The sequence below is a fragment of the Onychostruthus taczanowskii genome, unplaced genomic scaffold (assembly GCF_017590055.1).
Source record: "Onychostruthus taczanowskii isolate IOZ18803 unplaced genomic scaffold, ASM1759005v1 scaffold32, whole genome shotgun sequence".
In the NCBI taxonomy this organism is placed as follows: Eukaryota; Metazoa; Chordata; class Aves; order Passeriformes; family Passeridae; genus Onychostruthus; species Onychostruthus taczanowskii.
Genome location: NW_024500572.1, coordinates 2,814,730 through 2,842,056, shown reverse-complemented (window position 1 = coordinate 2,842,056; position 27,327 = coordinate 2,814,730). Strand labels below are relative to the sequence as shown.

The 27,327-nt window shown below is 46.5% G+C and overlaps 2 protein-coding genes across 4 annotated transcripts; one reads left to right on the top strand and one right to left on the bottom strand.

The window, feature by feature from the left end:
* Positions 1-512: 512 nt before the first annotated feature.
* On the bottom strand, positions 513-13,151 carry RNF34 (ring finger protein 34). Of its 3 annotated transcripts, XM_041410472.1 has the most exons (7): positions 12,993-13,151; positions 12,202-12,278; positions 5,241-5,459; positions 3,522-3,911; positions 3,140-3,193; positions 2,715-2,916; positions 513-1,635 (listed from the first exon to the last, which is right to left on the bottom strand). In XM_041410472.1, the coding sequence occupies exons 2-7, from the start codon at positions 12,211-12,213 to the stop codon at positions 1,448-1,450; spliced, it is 1,065 nt and encodes a 354-aa protein (XP_041266406.1). In that variant the 5' UTR covers positions 12,214-12,278; positions 12,993-13,151; the 3' UTR covers positions 513-1,447. The 3 variants fall into 3 exon arrangements, with proteins under 3 accessions (XP_041266406.1, XP_041266408.1, XP_041266407.1); XM_041410474.1 differs by lacking the exons at positions 12,202-12,278; positions 12,993-13,151 and adding an exon at positions 7,966-8,071; XM_041410473.1 differs by lacking the exons at positions 12,202-12,278; positions 12,993-13,151 and adding an exon at positions 7,763-7,905.
* Positions 13,152-13,287: 136 nt separating this feature from the next.
* On the top strand, positions 13,288-26,156 carry ANAPC5 (anaphase promoting complex subunit 5). Its single transcript, XM_041410417.1, has 17 exons — positions 13,288-13,551; positions 13,633-13,712; positions 14,393-14,502; positions 14,890-15,085; positions 16,053-16,119; positions 16,883-16,984; positions 18,067-18,257; positions 19,095-19,176; positions 19,824-19,913; positions 20,810-20,991; positions 21,448-21,583; positions 21,803-21,877; positions 22,679-22,800; positions 23,930-24,037; positions 24,544-24,691; positions 25,285-25,447; positions 25,799-26,156. The coding sequence occupies exons 1-17, from the start codon at positions 13,348-13,350 to the stop codon at positions 26,011-26,013; spliced, it is 2,271 nt and encodes a 756-aa protein (XP_041266351.1). The 5' UTR covers positions 13,288-13,347; the 3' UTR covers positions 26,014-26,156.
* Positions 26,157-27,327: the final 1,171 nt, after the last annotated feature.

The window sequence follows — 27,327 nt, the reverse complement described above, 5'->3', positions numbered from 1 at the left end:
TTGAGAGGTTTGCTCCCTTCTGAAAAATACCCAGTAGAGCTTGGAGCTGTGTTTTGTGTGAGGAGGAGCTGCTTTCTCTCTTCCAAGCCAGCTTAAGTATTCACAAAAATGAGAGCAGGTGCCAATGCAGCACAGGTCCAGTTCTCAGGTCCTGCACCCTCAGCCAAGCACAGCCTTGGCTCTGGAACTTTGCTGCCACATGGGAACTCAAAGGAGAAACTGTAATTTTTTTTACCAACTGCTTAAAGAATAACTGAACACACATGGTCCTTCCTCACCTCTTTTTTACAGTGAGCTTCACCAATCCCAGTCACGGCCATGCTTGGTCACAGACATCTTGTTCTCACCCTGCACGAGCTCCTCTAGCTGCTCCCTTCCCCAGATCATTGCTCACAGATATCCTACAGGGACCCTCATAATTCCTACTCCAAGAGGAGCTGGACCCCAGCTCATGGCACAAAGCTCAGCCTGACCCTGGGTGCAGGGCTGGCAGCAGTACAGGCCCCCTGGTTTGGGTGACTTGGCTTTGGGTGAAAGTCCGTGAACAGGAGATTTTTAACAAAATCTCTCCCTGCTCCTGCCTCCCCCTCGCCAGTTAAGGTTAGTAACGCTGTACATTCCACGTTAGCAGCAAGGAGCTGGTGCCCCTGATCAGGATTCACAGTAACATCAGGCTGTCGGCACATGGAGTACAATCATCACAGATTAATAGTTACAAGAGGCATGAGCGGATTAAGGACCACGCCAACATGGTTTACTATGTAACCCTTCTTAAAAAAATAGTTTATTCCTAAACTAAAACCCACTTAGTAACTGGTTTTTGGAGCCCACCAGGCAGAGCCCGGTGCGGCCCCCGAGCCCTGCAGAGCGATGGAGTGTTTTGTACACTGACAAACAGCCAAGACAGCACACGTGTCATGACAGACATTCAGAGGGAGCAATCAGCATAAAGCAAGATTGCTTAAGGGCTTCTGTGCGGGAACAGTTCATGGCAGTGCTTCCTAAGCTGTGTCCGACACCAGCACGGCAGCCAGGCCTCGGAACAGATACATTCTATCCTTAGGGAAAAGCTGAATAATCAACTGATATATTCATTGCTTCTAATGCACTAGAGAACACCACAGGCTAACAGGCTCAAGCAGAGGTGTTTGCTGACCACTTGCCGAGTGCTGAATGCGTAAGGACAGGTGAGATTCTTCAGAAGAGAGCAAGAACTGCTGTAAACAGTTTGACTCCGACAATCTGTGGGGCTGTAAGGTCAGTGGGGCAGCATCTGGGCCTGCCCAGCCCTGCGCTGCAGGAGCTGCTTGAAAAACCTTTCACCAACTTCTACATCCTGACGTCAAAAAGGCCAAATTTAACCAAAACAAGAACGCTGCCGCGTGCCCCAGGGCCCAGCACTCCTGCCCACAGGAATGCTGCCCGGGGCACCGGGGGCAGGGCTGCGTTAGGATTTGAAGACGTGCACGGCCCGCACCACGTACTGTCGGCAGATGGGGCACTCGCTCATCCTCTTGCCGCACTTGGTGCAGGTGACCATGTGGCCGCACTCCAGCAGCACGCAGTCGATCACGGCGTCCATGCAGATCCGGCACAGGCTGTCGTCGTCCTCGTTCAGCTGCATCCTCTCCCCCTCTGCAAAGCAACAGAGAGGGAGGTCACGGCTCCGGGCCCCGCAGAGCCAGGGCAGTTCCAGCCCAGCCATGCTTCATGCCCTCACATGAACTTTTTTAACCCCCAGCTCTGAATTAATCTATATTCCTTCAAAAATAAGCAAAGAAATAAGAACTAGAAAGCCCCTCAAGTGAACATCCAATATTTGGCTTCATTCTTTAAACTCAAGAAGCTGTTTTCAATTCAGAATGTAATGACTGTGAAATAAGGTGCTGGATTAAAATTCAGAGCATGTTGGTTTTCCATGTTGGAGCTCACTGTTTGGCAGAACACTTTCCTCAGAAGATTAAACACAATAATAATACAGCAGCCTAAGAAGCAGAAGCCTTAAGTAGGCCATAAAGGTGGCAGAAGTGAACAAAATCTGTCAAGTTCCATTGCATACAGTCACCATCCCCATCAATAACTGAACATTCCAGCAGATCATGGGGAAAAAAAATCAACCTTAAGTTTACAGTTTTTTCCCAAGTTTTGTGTAAGCAAGAATTGGTCTGAGGACAAATTACACAAGTGAAAGACTCCAACTGCTGCGTGGAGCAGAGGGCAGAACAGCAGCCACTGAGCTGCAGCCACAAAACAACCCCATGAAAGTGTGGACTGAGACCAAAGAACTTGGACTTTTGTCACTGTAGATTTTAATTCTGCAGTAACAGACCTAAAGTGCCCTGATCTGCACAGCTACAGAGCAGCTCTGGCTAATGCTCTGTGAAACCCAGCAAAGCACAGGGAGGTGCCAAGTTCCAGTTCTCTCAGGAACCAGTTCTCAGTTGTGCAATTTTACCTTCACTGTGAAAGCTGAGCTCTCCAAGCTTTGGAATAAAGTCTCAAAAAACCAGCACAATCCTGGAAAGCTTTGTTTAATCACTGCAGCCATGTTCAGGTGCTGTAGAGGCACCCCTGCATTGCTAAAACACATTTTCCAGGTGTTCCAGCAGTGCAGACAGAGGTCACATACCAAATTCTTCCACTGGCAGAACCAAACCAGAAACTGGAAACCAGAAACTCAGTAGTCTTAAAGAAGAAATAAAGAATAAACCTACGTGTCTTGTGGTTCTCCTCGCTCTCTCGGTACAGCCTGCTCACTTTCTCCACAAGTTCCCATTTTTCACAGCATCCTGAGTAGTTGACAAAATTGCAGGCGAGGATTTCCTTCAGCTGCCGAACACTCAACCCTTCGATGTCTTCCAGGCTGGAGATGTCGGACAGGGAGGCCCTGGCTCTCTTCCTGGCCAGCCCCGGGGTCTGAAACACATCAGTTGTGTGCTTTTAGCTGCCCTGCTTACTCCAGACACGTGAAGCTGCAGCAGCTTGGCTAAAGTTTAATTCTTTTTGAAGCCAGCGTGTGCAGCCATTCAGTGCTAGACAGCAAACTCTGGAAGCACCAGAGCATGAGGCCAAATGTTGGCAGAGATATAAAACACTTCATGGTGTCACATGCCAAAAGTCTGTTCTTTGGATATCTCACCTGCTCTTCTGCACTTTCTTCTTCTTCATTATTTACAGATGATTCAGTTTGTCCCTGTGTACAAAATGAAACTCATCAGGATAAAAAACCCAAGTTATTCCCTTATAAAACACTTTCCTTCCTTCCAAGGTGATCTCAGGTGACAATGGAATGACATTTTGAAGTTCCAATTGCTACTAATCATCCCAGGTTTAAGTCACTTCTGACATGAACTAGGAATCTCTGCTAATTATCTCCAGCTTTCAGGTGCAGGGTAGAAAAGGCATTTTTCCTGCCCCTCCAAACTGTATCAATTGGTGTTTTATTTTAAATTGATACATAACTATCAAAAACTATATAAAATAAAGCAATGCTATTGCATAAATCACGTTAATCACTGTACCCGTGAAGGTGTCCCACTTCCTGTGCTTCCCCTTCTGTTGGCAAGCTCTCCTGGGTTTGACATGGACACAGAGGTGGAAAAGGGATGGCTGAAAAAGCCCGAGCTCTGTGAGCGCGACGAGCGCAAGCTGCCAGCGTCCGTGTCCTCCCGTGTCCCCAAGCCATGGTGGCACAGCACCAGCTCCACCAGGTCTTCCTTCTCCCTGCAGGTGTCCGTGGGGATGTTCCTGAGGATCAGGTACTGGCGCAGATCCTTCACTTTCAGTCTCATTAGCTGAGGGCGCTGGAAGGCCGTTTCTTGCAGCAAGTGGCAAGTGGAACATCTTCTGAGATTCTCTTGTAGGACTGAACAAACTGAGCAAAAATCCTTTTTGCAGTCACAACACACGTGCTGAGGGGAAAGGAGGGAACCGTTCAGCTCTGGCTCACAGGAAACAAATCCAGGTCCTGCTCTCTGCTTCTCCAGGCTACAGAATTTACTATTAGCCCTTCCACTGTCAGTTGTGACAGGCATAATTATTAAGATTTAAATACAGACAACTGCCCTGTCAGTTTTGCAAGTGTTCCAAGGGAGTCCCTTGCTCTTTTTGGCACTACTGAAGCTGATTTGAGGTTTCAGTAAAAAATATTATGAATAATCTAATATATTAAGTACTCAAGTTGCAGTTTAGAGAACAAACAAAACTAAAACAAATTTTATGGTCTCTTAAAATACTTCTGAATATACTGTCACTGCTCCTTTCACGTGTGTAAAACAACAGTAAAACCCCAAAATTCAGAGAACCTACTGCTTCCCCAACTGATTGCAAGAAGTCAAAGCAGGCTTCACATGTGATGAATCACATGGGAGGGAAATACTCCCAAAAGCCCAGATGTCACTTCTGAAGAGAGCTTTGTTCAAAGGACTCACAATACACAAAAGCTGGGACAGACAAGACTGCCAGCTTCCAGCTGCTGTGAACAAACCCAAACTCCTCAAGGTTTTCAGGATTATAGTAAATTAATATTGGCTTCAGAAATGTCCCCACACAACACTTCATTCAACAAAGCCTTGCCATGTGAACAGGACACGTAAGGGGAAAACAACACACAAACGGAGGGAAGAGGCTTCATCTGAAAGAGCTGCAGAGGATTAGGTCACTGAAGGGGCAAAATAACAATCCTGGACAGTTGTGATACACAAAAATAATAAAATATTAATAATCTCAGTTTTATTTATCTGCATTAACCCACCAACCTGCCTCCCAAAGAAGGAAAAGGCTGCTGGAGCACAACACCTTGAGCAGAACTAAAGCTGGTCAGGAAACAACCAGAACTGCATGAGAACTTCCAGACAGAAACTCTAATACTGTATTGTGAGTTTTAACTTTTCCATCACCCAGCTTGTTCACTCCAGTACTCAACCACTGTTTGGAGCCATCTTCAAAACCAGATTTGCTTGTTCTGTTCTGGATTCTGAAGCTAACACATGTATCTTACAAATCAGAGCCCATGAATTTCCAGGCCAGCCCAGATCCAACGTGCCACTGACTAATGAACACCAGAGTTACTAACTTCTAATCCTGGTTGACAATAATTTCTTGTGACCTCAGAATAAGGCACTTCCTCCTTCCCTGAGGCTTGTATCTGCCTCAGGTTTCTGAGTAAAACACTTATCTCCCAGCACGCCACAGATGAGTTCAGAGGGGTAAAAATCCAGTGCAATAGGAAATATACTCACTTTTTTCCTGAAAACTGAGAAGGAAAGTCCACAGGCTTTGCAGACGATGTTGGTGCTGGCTGCAGCAGGAGCTGGATATGCTGAGAAGCCTGTGCTTGGTGTAAACCTGAAGGGGCCAGCACCTCCCCCAAAGCCAGCCTGCTGGCCACGCACCGCTCCCGTGCCCATGACTTCATTCAGCAACCCGCAGCAGGAAGCCCACATGGAAGTAGCTCCCGCCTGAAAACATCACAGAGCAAAGGCAGAAGATCAGGATCTGGAAGCCCCCATCAGATGGGAGCTGCTGCTGAGGAGCTGCTCCACTCCACCCGTCACCATGCCGGCAGCAGGCGGTGCCAGCCCCCGGAGCCCCGCTCGGGGCGGTGCCAGAGCAGCCCCGCTCGCAGCTGAAACCACAGCGGGAGAGATTTGCCTCGAGGGGCCAAGGCAGGCACAGGCAGCTCGCACTCGCACTCCTCTTCTGGAGAATTCCCCCAGAGAGAGTGAGGAGCTTGGGGAGTGATGCAACAGCGGGCAAGGAAGGAGCGGCCGAGAGCCCGCTGCAGGTGCGGGGCGAACCCCCAGCGGGACAGGCAGAAACAGCGACTGCTGGGATTAATGCACAGCTGTCCCTGCAGGATCCGCTCCACAACTCACCCAGCTCCGCGTGACTCACAGCAAAACTCTCCCTGAAATAACACTCCTGGCTTTCAAACTTGAAAACCAACCTTCGGCAGAAGATAACTACAGGCTGGTTTCACTGAGGAAGCATTTTTCAAGATCTCTCTGAACCTCGTTTTGTTGCCTTATAGAATGTCTAACAAAAGTTAAAATAAATCTAAATAAACTTATTTTCTACCGATTGTATTTCAGTTTTAAGTCACATAATCTTAAAACAGTGGAAATTCTGAACACATAAAGTGCTACTTTTTATCCCTGGAAGCCTTAGGCACTTGATTCTCTACCAAAAGCTCGTATTCTACTTAAAGGTGGAATTTGGACTGCAAGCTGGGCAGGTCACAAGTTTAATCACTGTCAGGTGGCTCCCTGAGACCTGCTAGAAAAAAAAACAAGGGGCAAACAGAACCACAACAGGTTCTCCCTGAAAGGAAACTGAGGGGTACAACTTCCTTTACATACAATTGTTTTTTCATACTTTTTTCTTTAACAGCTGTTCTCTTTTTCAAACAATTGCTTTTGAGACTTTTAAATCTTGCTGTAAAGCCCCAAGCCACCAGAACACACAGTTCAGCTGTGTAACGTGGTGCTTTAATTCCTGGTGTAATTACACTCATTTGCCCTGAACTGAACACAATCCTCTCACATTTGTGGGAACTCAGTGCCAGAATAACTGGGGACGGGCAGAACGTCTCCTTTCAAACCACAGAGCACAAAAGGTAAGAAGAGGAGCTTCAGTTACAACATCAAATACACATTCTAATTAAATCCTCTCATCTGTTAAATCCACTCAGCAGAATTCATCCTGGTGAAGCAAGAACCCTCCGTGCCCTGGGCACCCAGGAGATCTTCCTCAGCTTCCTCCAGGGATGAGCTCCAGCAGCCCTTCCCGACCTCCAGGGAGCTCCCACAGCTCACTCCAGCCTGGAGCTGCCAGCCCAGACTCAAACCAAAGCTTGGTTTATAGTTCTCCATTATAAGCACTGTGGAAATGCATTAATATTAATTTTCCCTGGACAAAACATAATTATCCTGGTTTATTAGGCAAGAGGAATTAACCTTCCAGAAATACATCCTGAAAACCAATGAAAGCTCAGCAAAGCTCTGAGTTTCAAAACTTGGAACTTCTGAAAAATACCTCCTCTCATCATAAGGGAAAGCTGTAACACAACCATTCCTCTCATCCATCACCTCTTCTTCAAAACTGAGGAGCTAATTATGTACCTAAAATATTTCAAAGCAGCCACATATAAATAACAGAATAAAATAACTGACCAAAAGGATCTGTCAAAATTCAACTTGCATTTTACACAACCATGGCCTGCTCGGGGGGTCACAGCAGCAGCAGGACACACAATGACTGCAAGGACATGAGACATTTGATACCACAAGCCTGGCCTGAGAGTTTAACACCTGCTTCTTGGACTTATTTTATTCCAGAGCCTGTAACAACTGTTCAGACATCACTGTCAACACCAAACATATGTATTTTTAGGAACTTTTCATTGCCCATTTTGGACACACTGAAGTTGTTGGTATCAAACAGAAAATCTCTTTATCTTGCTGCCAACCACTCACTTAAGGTGAAAGGCAGGGCTACGTGGGCATTAATTTTCTCCTTAGCCCACGTCACCTGTGGATTCCTTCTGTGCCCTCAGGTCATTAACTGATAATTGAATTACAGCGTCTAGACTCTCCATATTGCTCTGTAAGAGAAATGGCACCGTGCTGAAAAGCACTAACACAACACACAAATTAAACACGCTAAGACAAAAATCTCTCCCTTGAGAATTAATCAAAACATTCCCAATTTCTGCACCAAAACCATCAGCCTCCACTTCCATCGGTATCGTCCCTCTCCATACCTTATGTGCATCTCATAGGAGCAAAATCCTGCGTTCCAACTTCTCTGCTGCCGTTTTTAGCTTTAAGGGTGTTTAGTTACCTGACGAGGATTTCACCTGCTGCTCCTGACACACCTGTGCTACCCAAGCTGCAGAACGACAGGAGAGCGGCGGGAGGGATTTATTTTTAATCGTTTTAACGGAAACTTCCTCTTTACACCCACCTTTGGACCAAGCACTTCTTTTCCGGGACGGCCCAACAGCCTCAGGGGAGCGCCCGGGCTCCGGGAGCCGCCCTCGAGGCCCGGCCCGGGCCCTGCCCGCCGGCTGACTCAGCGCGGGCCCCCCGGCCCGGGCTCCCCTCACAGCGGGGCGGGACGGCGGCCGCGGCCTGAGGCGAGCCGGGAGCGGCGGCCCGGCCCGGACATCCCGCAGGCTCCCAGCCCCGTCACCCTCCCCGCTTCGCCCCCTCCTCCTTCCTTCCTTCCTTGCTCGCAGAGGAAGAGGCGCTTCCCCGGCCGGCTGCACCCCTCAGCTTCACCGAAGGGCCGCCGCTCGGAGGGCGGGCCCTGCCGCCGCGCCGCACGCCATTGGCTGTCGCGCCGCCGCGCCGCACGCCTATTGGCTGCTGCGCCCCGACGGCGAGATAAAGAGACCAATGGGAGAAGAGGACACGGCGGGGCCGAGGGGGCGCGGAATGCCCCGAGCGGGGCCGGGACACGCGGGGACATCGAGGGCGGCAACGAGGGGGGCACTGATGGGACACTGAGAGTGGCACTGATGGGACACCGAGGGGCACACGGATGGGACACTGAGAGTGGCACTGATGGGACACCGAGGGGCACACGGATGGGACACCGAGGGGGGCACTGAGGGGACACCGAGGGGCACACGGATGGGACACTGAGAGTGGCACTGATGGGACACCGAGGGGGGCACTCAGGGGACACCGAGGGGGGCACTCAGGGGACACCGAGGGTGGCACTCAGGGGACACCGAGGCTGGCACGCACGCAGTCGCCGATAGCGGCACCGATGGCGGCTCCGAGGTGCTGCTGCCCTGCTCCCGGGACAGGATGAAGAGGAATGGCCATAAATGAAAACATAAATGAAGTTCCAGCTCGACATGAGGAAGAGCTGCTTTCCAAGGAGGGTGGCAGAGCACTGGAGCTGCCCAGGGAGCCCTCCAGTGCCACCCCTGCCATGGCAGCTCACCCTCCTCTGTCCCAGGCTGCTCCAAGCCCTGTCCTGCCCTTGGGCACTCCCAGGGATCCAGGGGCAGCCAGGCACTCAGGGGACACCGAGGGTGGCACTCAGGGGACACCGAGGCTGGCACGCACGCAGTCGCCGATAGCGGCACCGATGGCGGCTCCGAGGTGCTGCTGCCCTGCTCCCGGGACAGGATGAAGAGGAATGGCCATAAATGAAAACATAAATGAAGTTCCAGCTCGACATGAGGAAGAGCTGCTTTCCAAGGAGGGTGGCAGAGCACTGGAGCTGCCCAGGGAGCCCTCCAGTGCCACCCCTGCCATGGCAGCTCACCCTCCTCTGTCCCAGGCTGCTCCAAGCCCTGTCCTGCCCTTGGGCACTCCCAGGGATCCAGGGGCAGCCACAGCTCCTCAGGACACCCTGCTCACCTCTGAGTAAAGCATTTCCCTTAACACCGAACCCAAATCCAGCCTCTTTCAGTTTTATTCTACCAAACCCTTTGGTGAGAGCCATTAAACTTGAGAGAAGATTTATTGTTTAAAAATCCACTTCTAGTGAGCTCCTAGGTGTCATTATTATTTTCTCTAGGCTGTGAGTGGGATATATATATATATATATAAAATAATCAGAGATTGCAAGAACTGAAAGCTTTTAACCAGAAGATTGCATTAAAGAAAACCCAGCAGTACAAACCTGACCAAGATTTATGTAAGAGCACAAAGGGCCAAGAACCAGGGCTTTGCCAAAAAGAGGAACAGACAAAAGTGGCTGAAAATAAACACAGAGCACAAATCAAATGTACCCCTACAAAGGGCTGGATGCAATCTGCTAATTTCTGCAGGAAGGATCTATTTTTGGAGGAAATGAGATACAAGAAGTGGGTAAAAAAGAAAAAAAAATGTGTGTAATTGCCATGTGAATGGCACAGTCCTGGCAACTTCAGGAGTAAGAGCAGATAGTGCACACAGCCCAACCTCTGGATTTGCATTGACACCATATTTTAATTCAAAACCAGGTCACCTTTTTTCAGAAATGCTTATGCTCTTTGAAAAGCTTTAGATATGCTCTGAACTTATACACATGACTTAATAAAAAAAACCTTCATTTTTCCCCCAATAATAGCTTGCCATTTTAGTCAAAGTGACAGAAAAAATAGAAAAGCCTTGTGAATACAACGTTGGAGCTTGCAATGGCACATTCCTCACATTTCTCATGCAAGGGACTGCTTTAAGACACCTTAAAATATCAGTACAATTTGTTTTTTAAGAAGTTCTATGTCATCTAAACTCTGTCAACTCAGTGTCACCCTTGAAGTACCAAGTTATACACATATTTTTGTAAATAACATTACATTAAAACACAAGAACTCCCCATGCAGTCGCTGTGATGGGTTAAAAGCTGTCCCAACCCAAGCAAAACCCAACATTTTCCCTTTTTCTCTGTTAAGGATTCACTAACAAGAAAATCCTCCCAAACACAGATGTTTTAGGGAGCAACGTGGGCCTGACAGAGCTGAGATCTGGTGACAGTGCTGGCAGCTGCACTTGCCACTCCTGCCTTAATTTGGGCAGATCTGGATGAATCATGTCCTTAGCATGTGATTGGAGATGACTTTTACTGCACCAGCGTGCCCAGACTGTAACCAGCTGAGGCTTTGAGACGAGGCTCTTGAACTGTGCCAGCTACTCCGTGGGTGAAAAGCAGCATTTCAAGAGGTTCTATTAATAAAAGCCTTGCCCTCGCTGAGCCTCCAGGACTGTGCCAAAGCAGCATTAAAAGATTTAAATCTATTACTGAGAGATGTCCCATTTCCTCCTGCCACCAAATAACGAGTGACAACGACTCGCTGCAGCTCTGTGATCCCCCGGGGTTTTACACAGAGCCAGAGGGAGGGGAGGGATTCTTCCCGGGAATATTCATTTGGTTTTAATTTAACAACCTGCAAAATTTGATTGTAAAGTTTAAAAAGACAAACTGAATCGCTGGGGTTTATCTGGGGATTCCAGGTTGGATATTAATGGCTGTGGGAAGGATCAGGGAATCACAGGATTGGAATGGTTTGGGTTGGAAGGGACCCTAAAGATCATTTATTTCCAATCCCCTGCCATGACAGGGACACCTTCCCCTCTCCCAGATCACTCCAAGCCCTGTCCAGCCTGGCCTTGGGCACTTCCAGGGATCCAGGGGGAGCCACAGCTGCTCTGGGCACCCTGTGCCAGGGCCTCACCTCCCTCACAGGGAGGAATTTCTTCCCCAAATCCCATCTAACCCTGCCCTGTGCCAGTGGGATCCATTCCCCGTGTCCTGTCACTCCCTTGTGAACAGTCTCTCTCCATCTTTCTTGTCAGCCCCTCCAGGCACTGAAAAGCCACAATGAGGTCACCCCAAAACTTCCCTTTTCCAGGCTGCACAGCCCCAGTTCTCTGAGCCTTTGCTCACAGGCTGCTCCATCCCTCAGATCATCCCGGTGCCCCCTCTGGCCTCGCTGCTGGGCACAGCCAATTTCAGGTGAGAGAAAAGATGGGTTTCTCAGCTGGCTTACCTAATCTTGGATTTAATACAATCAAAGTCAGCTCTCACTGCCGGGTTCCAGGCGTGAGAGCTGATTTAAACATCCTTCAAAAGCGTGTTCCAAATGTTCTCCCTGCACCACGCGCTGAGGGATTGCCAGCAGAGCTCACAGGCTCCAGAGCGTTGCACAGAAACATCAGAACCAGATGTTTGTCACTTCCTCTTCCCTCCCAGCCCTTGCACAGCTCAGCCTTTATCTCATCCCCTCCCCTCCCTGCCCTGCCACGCCACCAGCTCCGTGTTTCCACCCAGGCCACCGAGCTTTATCTTCAGGAAATGGCAGCAAATTGACCTTTAAAACATAATAGCTGCTGTCACTGCCTGGGATCTGTGCTCAGACACAGCTCAATGAGTTCATTGAGGGCGAGGAAACCTCATTAATTATGCCAGCAGCAGCAGCAGCAAGCTACAATGTTCAGTTTCTTAAATGTAAATGTATCCTAGAAAATTACCCCCCGCTTGATTTGCCTCCTCCTCCTCCTCCTCTCAGCACCCCCAGGCTTGAATCAGGAGCAGCTCCATGGAAATCCCCAGGGACGTGCAGATGTATAATAATATTGAGTTTTGTTTTGCTCTCACTTACAAAAATGAGGACTATTATAATAATTGGAGTATTTTCTTTGGGAATATGATGCCTTAATGAAGTACTTTAACAAGTTATTGAGAAAAATAAAAACTTACACGTGGAAACATCTTTATGGCATCACAATTAACTTGCAGGAAATCCAGAGGGGAGTGAATTCACTCTGTGGTGTTCTCTGTAATATGGAAATGCTTGTGTCAGAGCACATTAAAAACTGCATTAGAGAGGTGGGTTCATCTAAATTTTACTGTATAAAAGATTTAACTTTTTACCCCTTGAGCTGCCTGACTTGTGGAAACCTCCACCCTGCAGCCTGTGCAGAATAAACAACATCTCCTTTTTAAACCAGACTCTGTCTGTTTAGAGAGGTCCCAAAATCAGTAACCTCACCAAGCCCGTGGTCACCTGTACCTCACCTGGTACAAGTGTGGCCATCTCCATTAATCACGGGATCATTGAAGTTGGAGATTTCCAAAATCAAACTGTGACCAATCACCAAACCTCACTGCCTTGAGCTGTGCCTATTTGTTTTTTGGACACCACCAGGCACGACGACTCCACCACTTCCCTGGTCAGCTCTGCCAATGCCTCCCCACTCTTTCATGAGGAAATTTGTGTTGATGTCAGCCCTGCCCTGGCCCAGCCTGGGGCCGTTCCCTCTCCTCCTGTCCCTGTTCCCGGGAGCAGAGCCCGATCCCCCCGGCTGTCCCCTCCTGGCAGGAGTTCTGCAGAGCCAAAGGGCCCCCTGAGCCTCCTTTTCTCCAGGCTGAGCCCCTTCCCAGCTCCCTCAGCCGCTCCTGCGGCTCCAGCCCTTCCCAGCCCGGTTCCCTGCCCTGGACACGCTCCATCCCCTCAGGGTCTTGCTCGGCGTGAGGGGCCCAGAACTGACCCCAGGGTTTGCGATGCCTCAGCAGTGCCAGCACAGAGAGAAGATGTCTGCTCCCTTATCTAGCAGATGAGGGATCAGCGGCCCAAGCGCAGCCCATCCCCTGGCCTGGCCGCAATGCGGGGCAGCTCGGGGGAGCAGCCCCGCCACAGCGCGGACCCTTTTCTCCCCGGAACGTCTCTCTCGCGCCCGGCCCGCCGTGACGGCCCCGCCGTAGCTTGCGCACATCCCCTCCCCTGATTGGCTGCGGCGCGGCGCGCGCGCCGGCGGCGGGGGCGGCGATTGGCCGGCGCGGGGGGGTGTGCGCGCGCGCGGTTTCCCGGGCGACGGGCGGGCCTCCCCCCCCCACGGCGCCGCCATGGCGAGCGTGCACGAGAGCCTGTACTTCAACCCGATGCTGACGAACGGCGTCGTGCACGCGAACGTGTTCGGCGTCCGCGACTGGGTCACCCCGCACAAGATGGCCCTGCTCGTGCTGCTCAGCGAGCTGGGCCGCGCCGGCGCGCAGCTCGGCCTGCTGGAGCGCCGCCGGCTCAACCGGCTGCTGCTGCCGCTGCTGCAGGTCGGGGCCGGGCCGGGCCGGGGGGGGAAGGGTGGCCCCGTGGTGTCGCGGGCTGTCGCGACATGTCGCTGTCGTCCGCAGGGCCCGGATATGGCGCTGTCGCGGCTGCGCAAGGCCATCGAGGAGTGCTGCCCGCAGCTGGCCGGCTCCGTCCTCATCAGGTGCGGGGCCGGGCGGGAGGAGCCGCTGCGCCGGGCCCGCTCCGAGCGCGGGGCGCGGCCCTGGAGCTGTCAATGGCGGCTTGTGAAAGATCGCCTTTGGGCCAAAACTCCGCCTGGACGGGTTTCGTACTTGTCATGGCCAAGTGCTGAAAGGCATCCACATGGAAGGCGTGGGATTTAAAGTTTATGTGGGACAGAAGATCTGTTGTCATGTCGGGTAACTGACTGAACAGCAACAGTTCCAAAAATGCAGTCAAAAATTTTCAATTTCAGAAATAAAAAGAAAAAAAAAAGGGTTCCTGTTTGTTTGAAGAATAACCATCTCATATAATTAGTCTCTTAATAAAAAGAAATAAAGCCCAAACCTGATTACTATTATTATTATCATTACTATTATTATTAGGCTTACCACTATTTAATATAATCTTATTTATCTCAGTATGAAAACCTCCTGGGTCCAAGAAATTAGTTATCACTTGTTTGTGTTGACTCATTTATGCAGTAAATGAGTAAATTTAAGTAAATAAAAAAATATTCCCCTGCATAAATGAGTTTGTGTTTACTCATTTATGCAGGGGAATATTTTATTTGATGTCTATATTAATACCCTAAAACATGTCATTTTCCCCCTGTTGTCTGTATTAATATCCTAAAAAATGACATTTTATTCCCTTCTTTAGGTTAAAACTTATGGCAGAAGGAGAACTGAAAGACATGGAACAATTTTTTGATGATCTTTCAGATTCATTCTCAGGGACAGAGCCAGAAGTTCATAAAACAAGTGTAGTAGGTAAATAATTGTTATCCATAAGCTGTTTTGATGTGCTATCATGTCACTGGTGTCATTCCCTCAGGACACAGCTTTGTTTTTCTGGGGAGGTGTCAAATTGCAGAATGCCATTTTCTCTTGCTCGGATGTTGCATATTAACTGACGGTTTTGCACGTTGTGAGGTTGTTGCTGATTTTAACAATTTATCACTTATCTTTTGTGAGATTTGCAGGGTGATTTACACCCTGTAACACCGAGTTGTATCCTGAAGACGAGACTCAGCAATTTGTATTTAATTTCTCATTCGTTTCTGTTTCCCGAGGAGCTGAATGATGCTGCTGGAGCTGCTGGCCATGGTTCTGTCTCCTGTCTGCAGCAGCACTCACAGCAGCCCTTTCCCCCTCCAGGTCTGTTCCTGCGCCACATGATCCTGGCATACAACAAACTTTCCTTCAGCCAGGTCTATAAACTTTACACAGCTCTCCAGCAGTACTTCCAGAAGGATGAGAAAAAGGATGGAGCTGACGAGAACGAGATGGAGCTGACAAATCCAGAGGAGATGGATGGCAGAATGGAGAAAGAAGAACTTGACGGGCCTTTAAGGTGATAAATTCGTGTTAAAGCCTTTCCCATCTCTTAAGAAAATTAATCTTTGATTTGTTTAAAGTCTCCTGCAGCCCGGCTGAGCTTTGTGGCCGCTGTTTCCTTGGTGCCACCGTGTGGTGACATTTGTCAGTGGCTCGGGAGGGTGGCACTGCCCCATCCTCATCCTCCCCTAGGGAGCCACAGCCCAAAGGCAGCTGCTGCCCACAACTTCCCTCTGGTTGTCACGCGCTGAAACTGTTGCAGAGGTCACTTCTGCTTCCAGCAAGGAAAGATTGCCCAATAAGAAGTAAAGTTGAATGGTTTTGTTTTCCTTTTGACCGTTCTCCAAATAAAAGAACTCGTGTCTATTTACCTCAAAAAGGAGAAGCAAATCCTGAGAGTTTTCACCTGCTGAAGAGGTGCTCCGTTGTAAGAATAATACTGAAGGTATTTGATGTGTCCATGTATTTAAAATGTACTTTGCAAACTGTGTTTGTATAAACTTGTGCAGGAGTTGGTGAGTCAGACAGCAGCTTTTGGGGTCTGGCTGTGTGCTGGGCTTGCTGGCTTTCCACAGAGTAAATTGCAGAACAGCTGTTTCCAGCAGTGATGTTGTGCAAAGTGTCAGTTCATCTCTTTGGGATTCTCTTCAGAAGACAGAAGAAACCAGAGCAGAGCCATTTGAATATGTCAGCCCCAAATCTTCTCTCTGCTGTATTTCTTTAGGGTTTTTTAGGGTGTATTTAGGGTAATGTTGCTCTCAACTATAGTCTGTGCAGGTTGAAGCTAAACTGTGTGAAATCATTTGGATTGCTGGCTTTGATGGAGTAGATTTTGTTCTTTATTAAGTTTTCTCATTGTTCTTTCATGCTTTGAACTGTAATATCTCACAAAACTTTATGAAGCAGAAGTGGGGGTGTCTGATGAAATGTGTTCCTGTGTTGTCTTTCCTTGCCCTGTTTCTAACCAGAGTGTTTCTTACCAGGGAGGAAGAGATAGCCTGCAGTGGGCCTCTTTCCCAGAAACAAGCAGAGTATTTTCTTTCTCAGCAGGTATGTTAATTCTCATTAAAGTGGAGGAAATGTTCCATTACATGAATTTCACCTTGAATTTTACCCACAGTGGCAGCTGAGATGTTTGCTCTGCTCTGGTAGAGGCTTGTTGATATCTTGCTTGTTGTTGCTCATTGTGAGCACTTGGGGCTATGAGTGTTTTATCCAGACATGTCACCATATGCTGATATTTGGTTCTCAGAAGGTCCTTCTGCTCTGCTTGCCTCACATTTCTGTGAAATGTGCAGTTTTGTTGGTTATTCCAGCTGGTAAATACAAAAGGGAACAGAAATACACATGGACACAAATGTCAGTAATTCAATAGTCAGTAATGCTAATTTTAGTAGCTACATTTTTATGATTTTTTTATTAATTGAACTGCTTGCCAAAGCAAACTGGATTTATCCATTTGTTTTCCTGAGGGCTTTTTTTTTTTTTTTTTGCATGAGAAGATACATGAAATTCCAGTGAGCAATGTGTGGCAATAGTTCTTCAGAGAGAAACTTAACCAGAATTCTTTAAATGGCTCTAAACACTCCTTTGAATAAGGTTTTATTTTACTTGGTCTCTGTGATCTCTGGAAATTGAACACTATAATGTGGTATAGAACTGTCACTGTCTTAATAGACAGAGCTGCTACAAAATCTTCTTTAATGTCCTCTCCAAGCAGATAACAACCTGACAATCCTGCACCACAATATATTTTTATAACCCTCCTTATGGAGTTGCATATCTTGCTTGTACTGTTCAAATTTTATTCCAGGCTTCTTTACTAAAGAATGATGAGACAAAGGCTCTTGCTCCAGCATCTTTACAAAAGGAATTGAACAACTTGTTAAAATTTAATCCAGACTTTGCTGAAGCAGTAAGTATCTTTTCCTTCATCCAGAATGGTTGTAAAAGGATTTCTTATCTCAAGGACAGGATTATTTGGAAGTAATTTATTCTCTATTGAAATATAAGTAGATGATAAAACTGTGAGCAAGTTGCATGTAAATGTTTAGTAATTCAGACTAAAACTCCTGAAGGTGCAGGAACCTTAATTAAGCAAAGTACTTCCCCTTCATGCACAGATATAAACCTCTTAATTTTGGTGGGACTGAGCGCATTCTTGTTCAGCTAAATCTAAAACTTACATCTTTTACCCACATTTTCCTAAGTAATTTCAGGCCTCATTCTTCTGTAGTTTAAAAATCAATGCTAAGTGCATTAGCTGTTAATCTTGCTGGCTGTTGTTCACTTTGCTTCTGGTCCTTAATAGCAATTTATACTGAAAGCCACAGAGAACTCGTTCTGAGGGGCTGACCTGTGGTGTGAGCTCTTGATTTGTGCCTCAACAGCTTCTTCTTGAGCAACTTCCAAAACTCAACTCTTTCCTGCCTTGCTTTCTGCCTCTTCCTCCCAGCAGCCCTGGGCTGAGCAGACAGGGTTTTCCTTGCTGCTGTTTGGAAGGGTGTCCTTGAAAGGGCTGCCATAGTCCCTGGCTGGACTTCACAACATAAAGGGTTATCCTGCCCAGGTCTCAATGCCAAAAAGAAAATGCATAATTTTAGCATCTCCTTTCTATCTGCACAGCATTTGGAAGCAGTGCTGATGTTTCTTAGTATCTTTCTGAGTGCAGGCACTGTGGGAGTCCTGCCTCCATTCTCACTCTCACATAAACACAGAAATTCCACCTCTGTAGAGATCTCAGACTCTCTGGGATCTTTCTGACAGCCAGATCTTGTCATCTTCACCATTTGGCAGATCCTGTTAGGGCAGACAGCCAATATTGTCCAAGAAATTATCCAATTTTATCCACAAATTCTGCCCAGGTAGTATCAGTATTGCAACTTCTGCTCAGTATTTCACAGTTACCTGTTTTAGACAGAAACACTCAGTAATTATAAACAAATCCTCCGGTTTAGTATCTCTACAATTAAAGCTGATTTTGTTTCCCCTTTCCAGCATTATTTAAGCTACTTAAACAGCCTCAGGGTGCAAGATGTCTTCAGCTCCACACACAGCCTCCTGCACTACTTTGACCGGCTGATCCTCACGGGGGCAGAGAGCAAAAGCAACGGGGACGAGGGCTACGGGCGCAGCCTGCGCTACGCCGCGCTCAACCTGGCCGCCCTGCACTGCCGCTTCGGCCACTAGTAAGGGACTCTCCCTCCCTGGGGCACCTCGGGGTGCTGACAGAGACCTCCCCTCACTCCTGAAAATCCCTGCAGGGGCTTTCTTCACTTGACAGCAGCTGTGGGTGGGTTGGGATCCTCTTGCGATCTTGGTTTGTTTGGGTTCGTTTTTGTTTTGGTGTTTATTTGGTTTCCATAATAACTGAGCCGTCTAAGAGTTGATATTTGTCTGTGTCCTGGGTATTTTAAGTGTTCAATTACATTTCCATGACCTCAGAAGGGTCAGTGGGCGTGAATGCCTCTTTTCATCCATATTTTCAAGAAAGTGTGGCTGGTTTTCTGCAAGTCACCGTAGAGCTGATGATCTGGCAAAAAAATATTTAAACCAAAAAAGCCATCTGAGCTTTTAAAATTTAAAATGCCACATGGGTTGGGTTTATTTTGTTGATAAAGCTGGCCTACCCATCTTCATTTATGGTTTGCATTTATTGATTGCTGCCTGGAGGCATGATGTGAAAGGACTGGAGAAGGGAAGGACACTGCAAAGTTGAAAGCAACAATTTCTACACAGGCAGATTCTAAATGTTGCCCCTGTTCAAACAATAACTTGGCACCGTGGCCTGTACAGGGTTTGAAAGCCCATGTAGAGGTTGCAGCTGCATTTTGGTTTGCAGATGCTGTCAGACTCACTGTCCTGAAAACCAGAATGCTCTACTGAGTGCTGGGAGGAAAACACAGGCTGTTAAATCAGACATCTGAGTGCATTACACATAATTCAGATCAATATTCCTCTGGATCAGGATGCTGTATCTTAAGCACTGTAGGAATAGTAATTGTTCTCCCTCTGTCTGCTCATAGCCAGCAGGCTGAACTGGCACTCCAGGAAGCCATCAGGATTGCCCAGGAGTCCAACGACCACGTCTGCCTGCAGCACTGCCTGGTAAGAGCTCTGAGTCCTTCTGCTCAGGGAGCTGCTGCAGAGCTCCTCTCACAGCAGCATCTCCCCCAGAGCATTTGACTGCCCAGCAGTGGGGTGGCATCACTCCTGGCACACAGGGCAACAAACTGCAGGATCGTGGGATGGTTTGTTGCAGCTCAGAGTTAATTTCTTAAGCAGGAATTGTTATCCCAGAGATCTCAGTAGTAAGCTCAAAGTTGAGTCTTAGATGTTGTAAAAAGAAGTATTTCAGAAGTCTCGTCCTTCCTGTCTGTTGAATTCTCAGAGTAACCAGCCACCTTTAGAGCAAGCAAATTGGGAGGGAAGGACTTGGATTTCTATTTTTTTCCCTGTAATTAACATCATAATGGGTTGACATCAATGGTATCAAACTCCTGAGGTGCTGCATTCCACAGTTCCCTGTATTTTTGTGCATCACTGAACCTCCAGCACTGGCTGGTGCCACACCAGCCTAGATGCCCTTCTGATATATTTTGCTGTGTAGCATTTAGTAGAAACTTCCTTAGAATCAATCCTCAAGTAGTTTGCATTTCCAGTGAGTTTTTGTGCATTCTGTAACAGCAAGCCAAGTTAAAAGTGCTGCAGCCATGAGTTATTTGCAATGAGATTTTGATCTTTTTCCTTGCTAGAGTTGGTTGTACATCCTGGAACAGAAGATATTTGATAGCTGTGTTCTGCTGGAGCACTCTGTGAACAAATCCTTACATTTTGGATTGCCAGTGAGTCCATTTCATCTGTCCTTAACTTTATTCTGCGACAAACCCACGTGGCAATGGGCATGTGTGTGATGAGAGTTTGGGATTTTGTGGCTTGTCTGTTCAAGATATGTGACTGGATTTAAACAAACATGTTTAACACTCCAGAATCTAGCTGTTTCTATGAATTTTATCCTTCACATTAACAAGCCAGAGTTCAGTTGCTTTAATGCCAGAGCATTACTGCAAGGCTCACTGGTTTTCCTTCTGACTTGCTTGATTTTCAGGCAGAAAAACTCTCTGTGGCTACTGGCCCAGGCACCATTTTATTACAATCTGGTGCTCAGGGGAGGTTCTTAGGCCTCCACCTTCCCTGAAACTCAGTGCTGATGCCTCTGGCAGGGCTTTGAACACATGTTTACTTGTACAGCTCTGTGAAATCTTGCAGGGCAGCCCTCCCCTTTGGTAGTGTGTGCCCTGGTAGATCTGTTGTCTGTTAATGTTTAGTTCTGTCTTCCCCAAATCTGCAATTCCTTTGTTAAGAGAATTGTTCTAAAATGGACTAAACTGCTGGGAGACAGGAGCAGACATGGCCTCTGTGGGGAAGGGAAGGAAAGCAAAGGCTCTGTTTTCACAGCAGTTCTGGAGAAATCCAGGTACTGGTCCTGTCCTCCTCCATAAGATTTCTGTGTGGGGGAGTGGAAATTACCTTTCACATCCAACAAAATGACATTCACATATGTGTGGGTGTGCATAAGTGAGTATTTAAAGAAATGCCTGGAGCAGTGTTCCTTTGTCTGTGCTGTCTTTTTGGGTCTCTTTTTTAGTAGTTTAGAACTCTGCTCCAGTGTAATTTGCAAGCCTGGGGTACTCTGTTGTCTTCCAACACTGGAGGTATGTTTTTTTTTCCTTCTTCCCAGTATCTTGCTTCCTTGGGAATACAGTCCTTGGTTCAGCAAAGAGCTTTTGCAGGAAAGGCTGCCAACAAACTAATGGATGCCTTAAAAGATTCTGATCTGTTGCATTGGAAGCACAGCCTGTCAGAGCTCATAGACATCAGCATAGCACAGAAAACAGCCATTTGGAGATTGTACGGCCGCAGGTATTTGCTTTGTTTGGAACTCCTGGATTAGCTGCTGCACTTGTTAGCACATAATGCATTTATATAGGTGTAACAAGTGACTGTGTCTCTCCAGTGCACTAAAATAAAGCAATCAGACTGTGATTCAGTACAGGCTGAGTGCAATTATCTCCATTCTCTTGTGTTCCTTTAAAACTCACACTGAAGAAGAGATAGTTTCCATTTAGTAGTGGCAAATAGATCATAAATTGTTCCAGTGCCCCCACTTTCAGCATCTCTGTGCTTTGGTTGTGTGCAGCTTTCAGTCTGCAGTACTTGCTGTGCCCGCACAGTCCCTGGACTGCAGATATTTTTCAAGTTTTCCTTCTTCTCAGGCCCCTGAGGAGCCAATGTAGACAAATGTCATAACAAGACCATAGATTAAAAATGGTTGTTTGTTTGCTGCTTGAAAACTAAAAGATATTTCTCTTGCACAAGCACCATGGCACTTCAGCAAGCCCAGACCTTGCTGAGCATGAACAGTCTGGAGGCTGTGAACGTGGGCGTTCAGCAGAACAACACCGAGTCCTTCGCCGTGGTGTTGTGTCACCTGGCAGAGCTGCACGCCGAGCAGGTGAGCTCCAGGGCTACTTACAAAGTGCCATTTGCTGAGAGCACGTGTGGGTGTTGCTGACAGAGGGTGCAAGACTTGACTTGTGGTTTTTTTTCTGCCTTTAACGCCCTCTCTGGGGGCAGAGACAATGCAGGGTGTTTGCTTGGCAAATCCCTTCCCTGCGGGTTGTGCTGAAAGGGAGGGGAGCAGGGCATTAATCAGTGGCCTTCTGTGTTCCAGGGGTACTTTGCAGCTGCTTCTGAAATACTGAAACACCTAAAGGAGAGATTCCCTCCCAACAGTCAGCATGCACAGGTAGAATACTTAACATTCAGCCTGTAAGTTATGTAACTATTGTGGAGTAGGATCTGAATCCCACTGCTGCTGAATTTTCCTCTGGATGCCTTGGGCTATACATTTTCTCATTTCCCTTGGCTCGTCCTCATGGGAAGCTGTGGAGCATCAGCTTTTTTATAAAAGCATGGAAAAGCTGCCTGTGTTGTTTTCAGACTGGTGAGACATTCTTCTCACCACAACTTCCTAAGATGAAGCTGTTCAAGTAGAAATTTCATTAACAGAGGAATATACATCTGCTTCATGAGCACACGGAGCAATTAAATGCTCTGCATTGATTTGAAGCTTTGAAGTTCTGTTTAATTAGTGCTGCTTATTTTGATATATTACAATCCAGAAATAACTGAGATAATAGGCTAATAACCTGATTTTTGTGTGACTCTGGGAAACATTGCCACAGGAGTCTATAAGATAGTATTTACATTGAAGTCTTTGACATCCCATTAGATATAGTGTGAGCCTTCTCTTTTCACTACAGAACAAGTCTATTTGTCTACAAGTCTCAAATCATTAGTAATGATTTAAAAGAGCCTTTTCACATAAAATGCAGTCAAGTAGGTGAGCTTCGGTATTGAAACATTAATCCAGACCTGGGCATTTCTGTTCATGTCAGTAATTCAGTAAATTCAATAATTGGACAGTGGAGTTAGTGTGTCTAGAGATAAATACCCCCAGGGGAAAATAAAAAGTAAATTCTAATTTGGGATTAGAAAATGAGCAGGCACAACTTCTAAAACTTGTTTCTGGATGTTCTTTGTTTAGCTTTGGATGCTGTTTGATCAGAAAATACAGTTTGAGCGAGCCATGAACGATGGCAGATACCATGTAGCAGATTCTCTTGTAGCAGGAATTACAGCACTTAATAGCATTGAAGGTGTATACAGGTAAGAAATCGTGGGTCTTTATGCATTTGCAGGTGTGTTCCATGAAGATAATGAAAAATTTAGCACAATGATCACTGGCAGTCACATGTGCTTACATTTTTTTCCTTTTCCAGAACTAGTTAAGGTCATGTTATCTAACCATAGGGCTATTCCCTTAGAGCATGTCCTGCAATAATAATTTGTAATTGTTTCTCTGGGCATTTTAAGAATTGGAATAGCTGAAGTTGGTGTTATTCTAGGGCTGTGAATCTGTCGTGCTAAGGTCTTCAAAATCTGTTATACTCAAACCTGAGCACAAAGCAGATTTTTATGTCAAATAGCTGGGGAGGGAGCTCAGGCCTTGAGTGAATTCCTCTGTGGCCTGGTTTCTACGTCTCCAAAATGGAACATTGTGACTTTTTTTTTTTCACTCACCTTAATGGGGTCTTGTTCCTAAATGAGAATGACATGTTAAAAATAGTTACAGTTAAAACTTGATATTTGGTGAATATGAAAACCAAGGTAGTGTTCAAAGAATTTCTTGTCTATTTTCAATGAAGCAAAACACCTAAAAGCAGCCAGTGCCAGTCAGCCAGAAGAGCAGTATTCAAGCTGTGGGACCTGATGCTTGTCCTTCTGGAATTGGACTGATCATGAATTCCCTGATCTTTAAATACTCTGCTCAGTGTCTGGTTCAGGGCGTTTGTACCCATCCCCTGCTGCTGTGCATTTGGTCCTGACTTCCCTGCTCTCCATTTTCCTGTTGCTCCATATCCTCGTTAGCTCAGGCCAATTTTAGCTGCTTTACCTCATACCTGTTTTTCTCACAGATAATTACTTATGCTGTCTAGCTTGTATATCCTCCCACTTCTGCTGCCTGTTTGGCCTTTGGTTTTGGCAATCTCTGGTTTCTATCTAAAGCTGTTTTATGAGTTTGATCCTTTCTGCCTGGGAGTTGTCCAGTTGGCACCAGGGAGATCTGTTTTTCCTCCTGTCTGTGTGTGCAGCATGTGTACACTTTGTCAGGGTGCCAGCCTGCAGTTATAAGAAATACAGGTCACAAAATAGAGACCTGTTTCACTGTGTTCTGAAGAGCAGAATTCTATAGGAAATACAAAAATACAGTGATGTTTTCTTTCTACCACAACAGAAAAGCCATTGTATTGAAAGCCCAAAACCAAATGTCGGAGGCACACAAACTTCTGCAGAAATTGTTGATCCACTGCCAGAAAATCAAGAACACCGAGATGGTGATTAGGTAAGAATGTTTCATTTTCAGAGTATTAAAGCCACTTTGCAGTGATTAGAATCAGCCATTTCAATTTGTCTGTGTTCAGACTTCACTAGTCTTCAGATTACCTGCTGTGATTCGGAGATTACAGAGTCATTTCAATTATTAATCACAGTATGGAGGAATCCTCAAAATATTGTGTCATTTAAACCTAGTTATTTTTAATACGTAAACTAAAAGGTGGTAAAGTTAAAGTTCCATGAAGGTTCATGGAAGAAGGAAACACTGCATCTGAAATAAATAGGAAATGTGTGTGTGTGGTTTTACCTTGGTGTAAATCTTGACAGAGCTACGGTGTTACTTAATCTGTTGTATGCCTGTGGCATCTCCTCTTAAGGGTGTAATTTAAATATATTGTATATGCAGCAGCCTAATTCACAATAAAACAAACACCACTGTGGATGGAATAATTCCCTGGGAAACCAGTGGACATTTTTCATCCAGAGTGAAGGTTTGTAATGCTTGTTTGGCAGGGTGCTGCTGTCCACAGCAGAGCTGTACTGGAGGTCCTCGTGCCACACCATCGCGCTGCCGGTGCTGCTGCAGGCTCTGGCCCTGGCTCGGGAGTACAGCCTGCAGTACTTGGCTTCTGAAACCGTGCTCAACTTGGCTTTCTCCCAGGTAGGACTGATTTGTGTTTTCACAGGGCTGCAGGGCAACATTTATTCTGGGGATTTGGATGCTGGTTTTACTCCTCTGAGATTTAAGAACACAGCCTTGTTGGAGTTAAATTATTGATAGTGAAGAAGCAAACTCTGAATGTGAAAGCTTTCGAGGAAGTTCATAAAAGTTGAGTTTCATGTGTATCACTAAAATGTATAGTTATTGTATATAATTAAGCAGCATAAATTTCCCCTGTCTTAGTATCTTCAGTTATGTTTTTATGCCGCTATTTTGGCTTTCTAGCAGCACAGGTTGGCTTGTATATTAAAAATAATTCTGGTAATGAGTTCAGTTATATTGTTTATTCTGAGAGGCGTGGCTGTCAGCACTGACTGAGTGGAGAAGCCTTTCCCAATCATTTCAGAGAGCAGCTCATTTCTACTCACAAATTTTGATTTAAAAGAAGATTGTGGGGAAAAAGTTGAAAAAAAAATGGTGTTACATCATGTTATTAGAAACAGACATGGCTTGTGTTGGTTGTTGATGTTCCCTGAAGAAGCTGCTCCTATCAGTGGATTCCAGTGTGAGACCAGCAAGTATTTCTCTTTCAGCTGATCCTTGGCATTCCTGAACAAGCTCTGAATATCCTGCACATGGCAATAGAACCTGTCTTGGCCCATGGAGCTGTCCTGGACAAAGGCTGTGCCATGTTCTTGGTGGCCAAATGTCAGGTGGCTTCTGCAGCTTCCTACACTCCACAAAAGAAGATTGAAGGTAGGGTGAAGAGTTATTCTCTCTGAAACTGCTCAGAAGTGCAAACCAGTGTCTGTACTGGAGTCCTGCTACACCAGTGTGTTACCTGGTTATTGTATACAAAATTAATTTGGAATTAGTTGTTGCACAGATGTTTACAATGGAACATTGTTTATCTGCATACTTTCACACACATATTTTGCAGCAAAGGCTGAATAATAGAAACTAGCTGAGAGACCACGTTGCTAAGACACAAATGGTTTTGAAAAGCTGAGGAATTTGTAATTGGCCTCCACAGACTGGAGCTGTCTTGCTTGGAGTTTTTACTGTGATATTTTCTTAAATATGAATATCCTCTTTTTTTCCCCACAGCTTTGGAATCTGCTATCTTGAATCTAAATGAAGCCAAGACATACTTTGCCAAAGTGGACTGCAAAGAGCAGCTCAGAGACGTTCTCTACTTCCAAGCCCGGCTGTTCCACACCCTCGGCAAGACCCAGGAAAGGAACAAATGTGCCATGTTGTTCCGTCAGCTGCACCAGGAGCTGCCAGCACACGGTGTCCCCTTAATCAATGCCTTCAAGTGATGCATTTAAAGATGAGATTTGTTTGTTTTCCTCTTTTGGTTTTGTTTGTTTGTTTTCTTTTTTTTTTTTACGAACATCTTTTTATTGTATTCAGTCATCCATGTTTCAGAATAACTGCCAATAAATCATGGTCTGCTCTTGAACAAATTTGTGGTTTGTGACACAAATGTCATTTTCCACTCATTTCACTTTTATTCTGTACTTGAATTTAAGAAATTAGTGGGGAAAAAAGAGAAAAGACCTTCTTGACTGTATTATAAACACACTGAGGGGAGCAGTGCAGTCACGAAGAAGTAGTGTTCTGTTCTTAGCAGTGACATTTCCCAAATCAATGCAGGCTTTATGAACACAGGGGTACAAAAAATAGTGGAAAATGTAGGCAAAGCTCCTTTGTGCTCTTTTTAAGTGGTATGGAAGAGGGAGTCTCATTTAAAATGTGTCCTTGCTTTTAACCTGTCTGCAGTTGCTGTTTACGCTGCAGAAACAGATGGTGCTGGCAGAAAGGGAAAAAACAGGGTTCAGTCAGAGAGGTGCAACAGTGCAAAGTCCTGGCACTGTTGTTTCATGTGTCCTTGTGCAGAGGGGGGATGAGGAGGGTGAAGAGTGGGAAACAACAGCCCCAGCTCAGCTGAAATGTTTTTATTGTGTGTGTTCTCCCCTCAGCACTGTGTGTCATTCACCTGCTCTCTTTTATGGGTGAATAGATGGAGATCACAGCTGACTGAAGTATCTGGAGGGGCCAAGAAATCTCCAAGAAAGCTGGAGAGGGACTTTGGACAAGGGCCTGGAGTGACAGGACACGGGGAATGGCTTCCCACTGGCAGAGGGCAGGGTTGGATGGGATATTTGGGAGAAATTCTCCCCTGTGAGGGTGGGAAGGAAGGCCCTGGCACAGGCTGCCCAGAGAAGCTGTGGCTGTCTCATCCCTGGAAGTGTCCAAGGCCAGGATGGACAGGCTTGGAGCAACCTGGGATAGTGGAAGGTGTCCCTGCCCATGGGTGGACTTTGAGATCCCTTCTATCCCAAACCATTCTATAACAGATTATGTGATGTGCTGGCATTGACTGCCAGCAATGAGATCCTCATTTTGGAAGAAAATTTCATTTTGACTGTAGTGTGGAATTTGAGGGCAGGCAGGATTGCACTTCTGTGAGTGTAAACCTTTTGTGGGTGCCAGTCACCTGGTAACTATATAAAAGCTGAACATCATTAAAGCCCAGGAGCTACCCTGCTTGGAAGCAGCAGATTTAACTGTGGCATTGCCAGACCAGACCTAAACCTGGTTCTGCTGGAGCTGGGCCAGGTAAGGAGGAA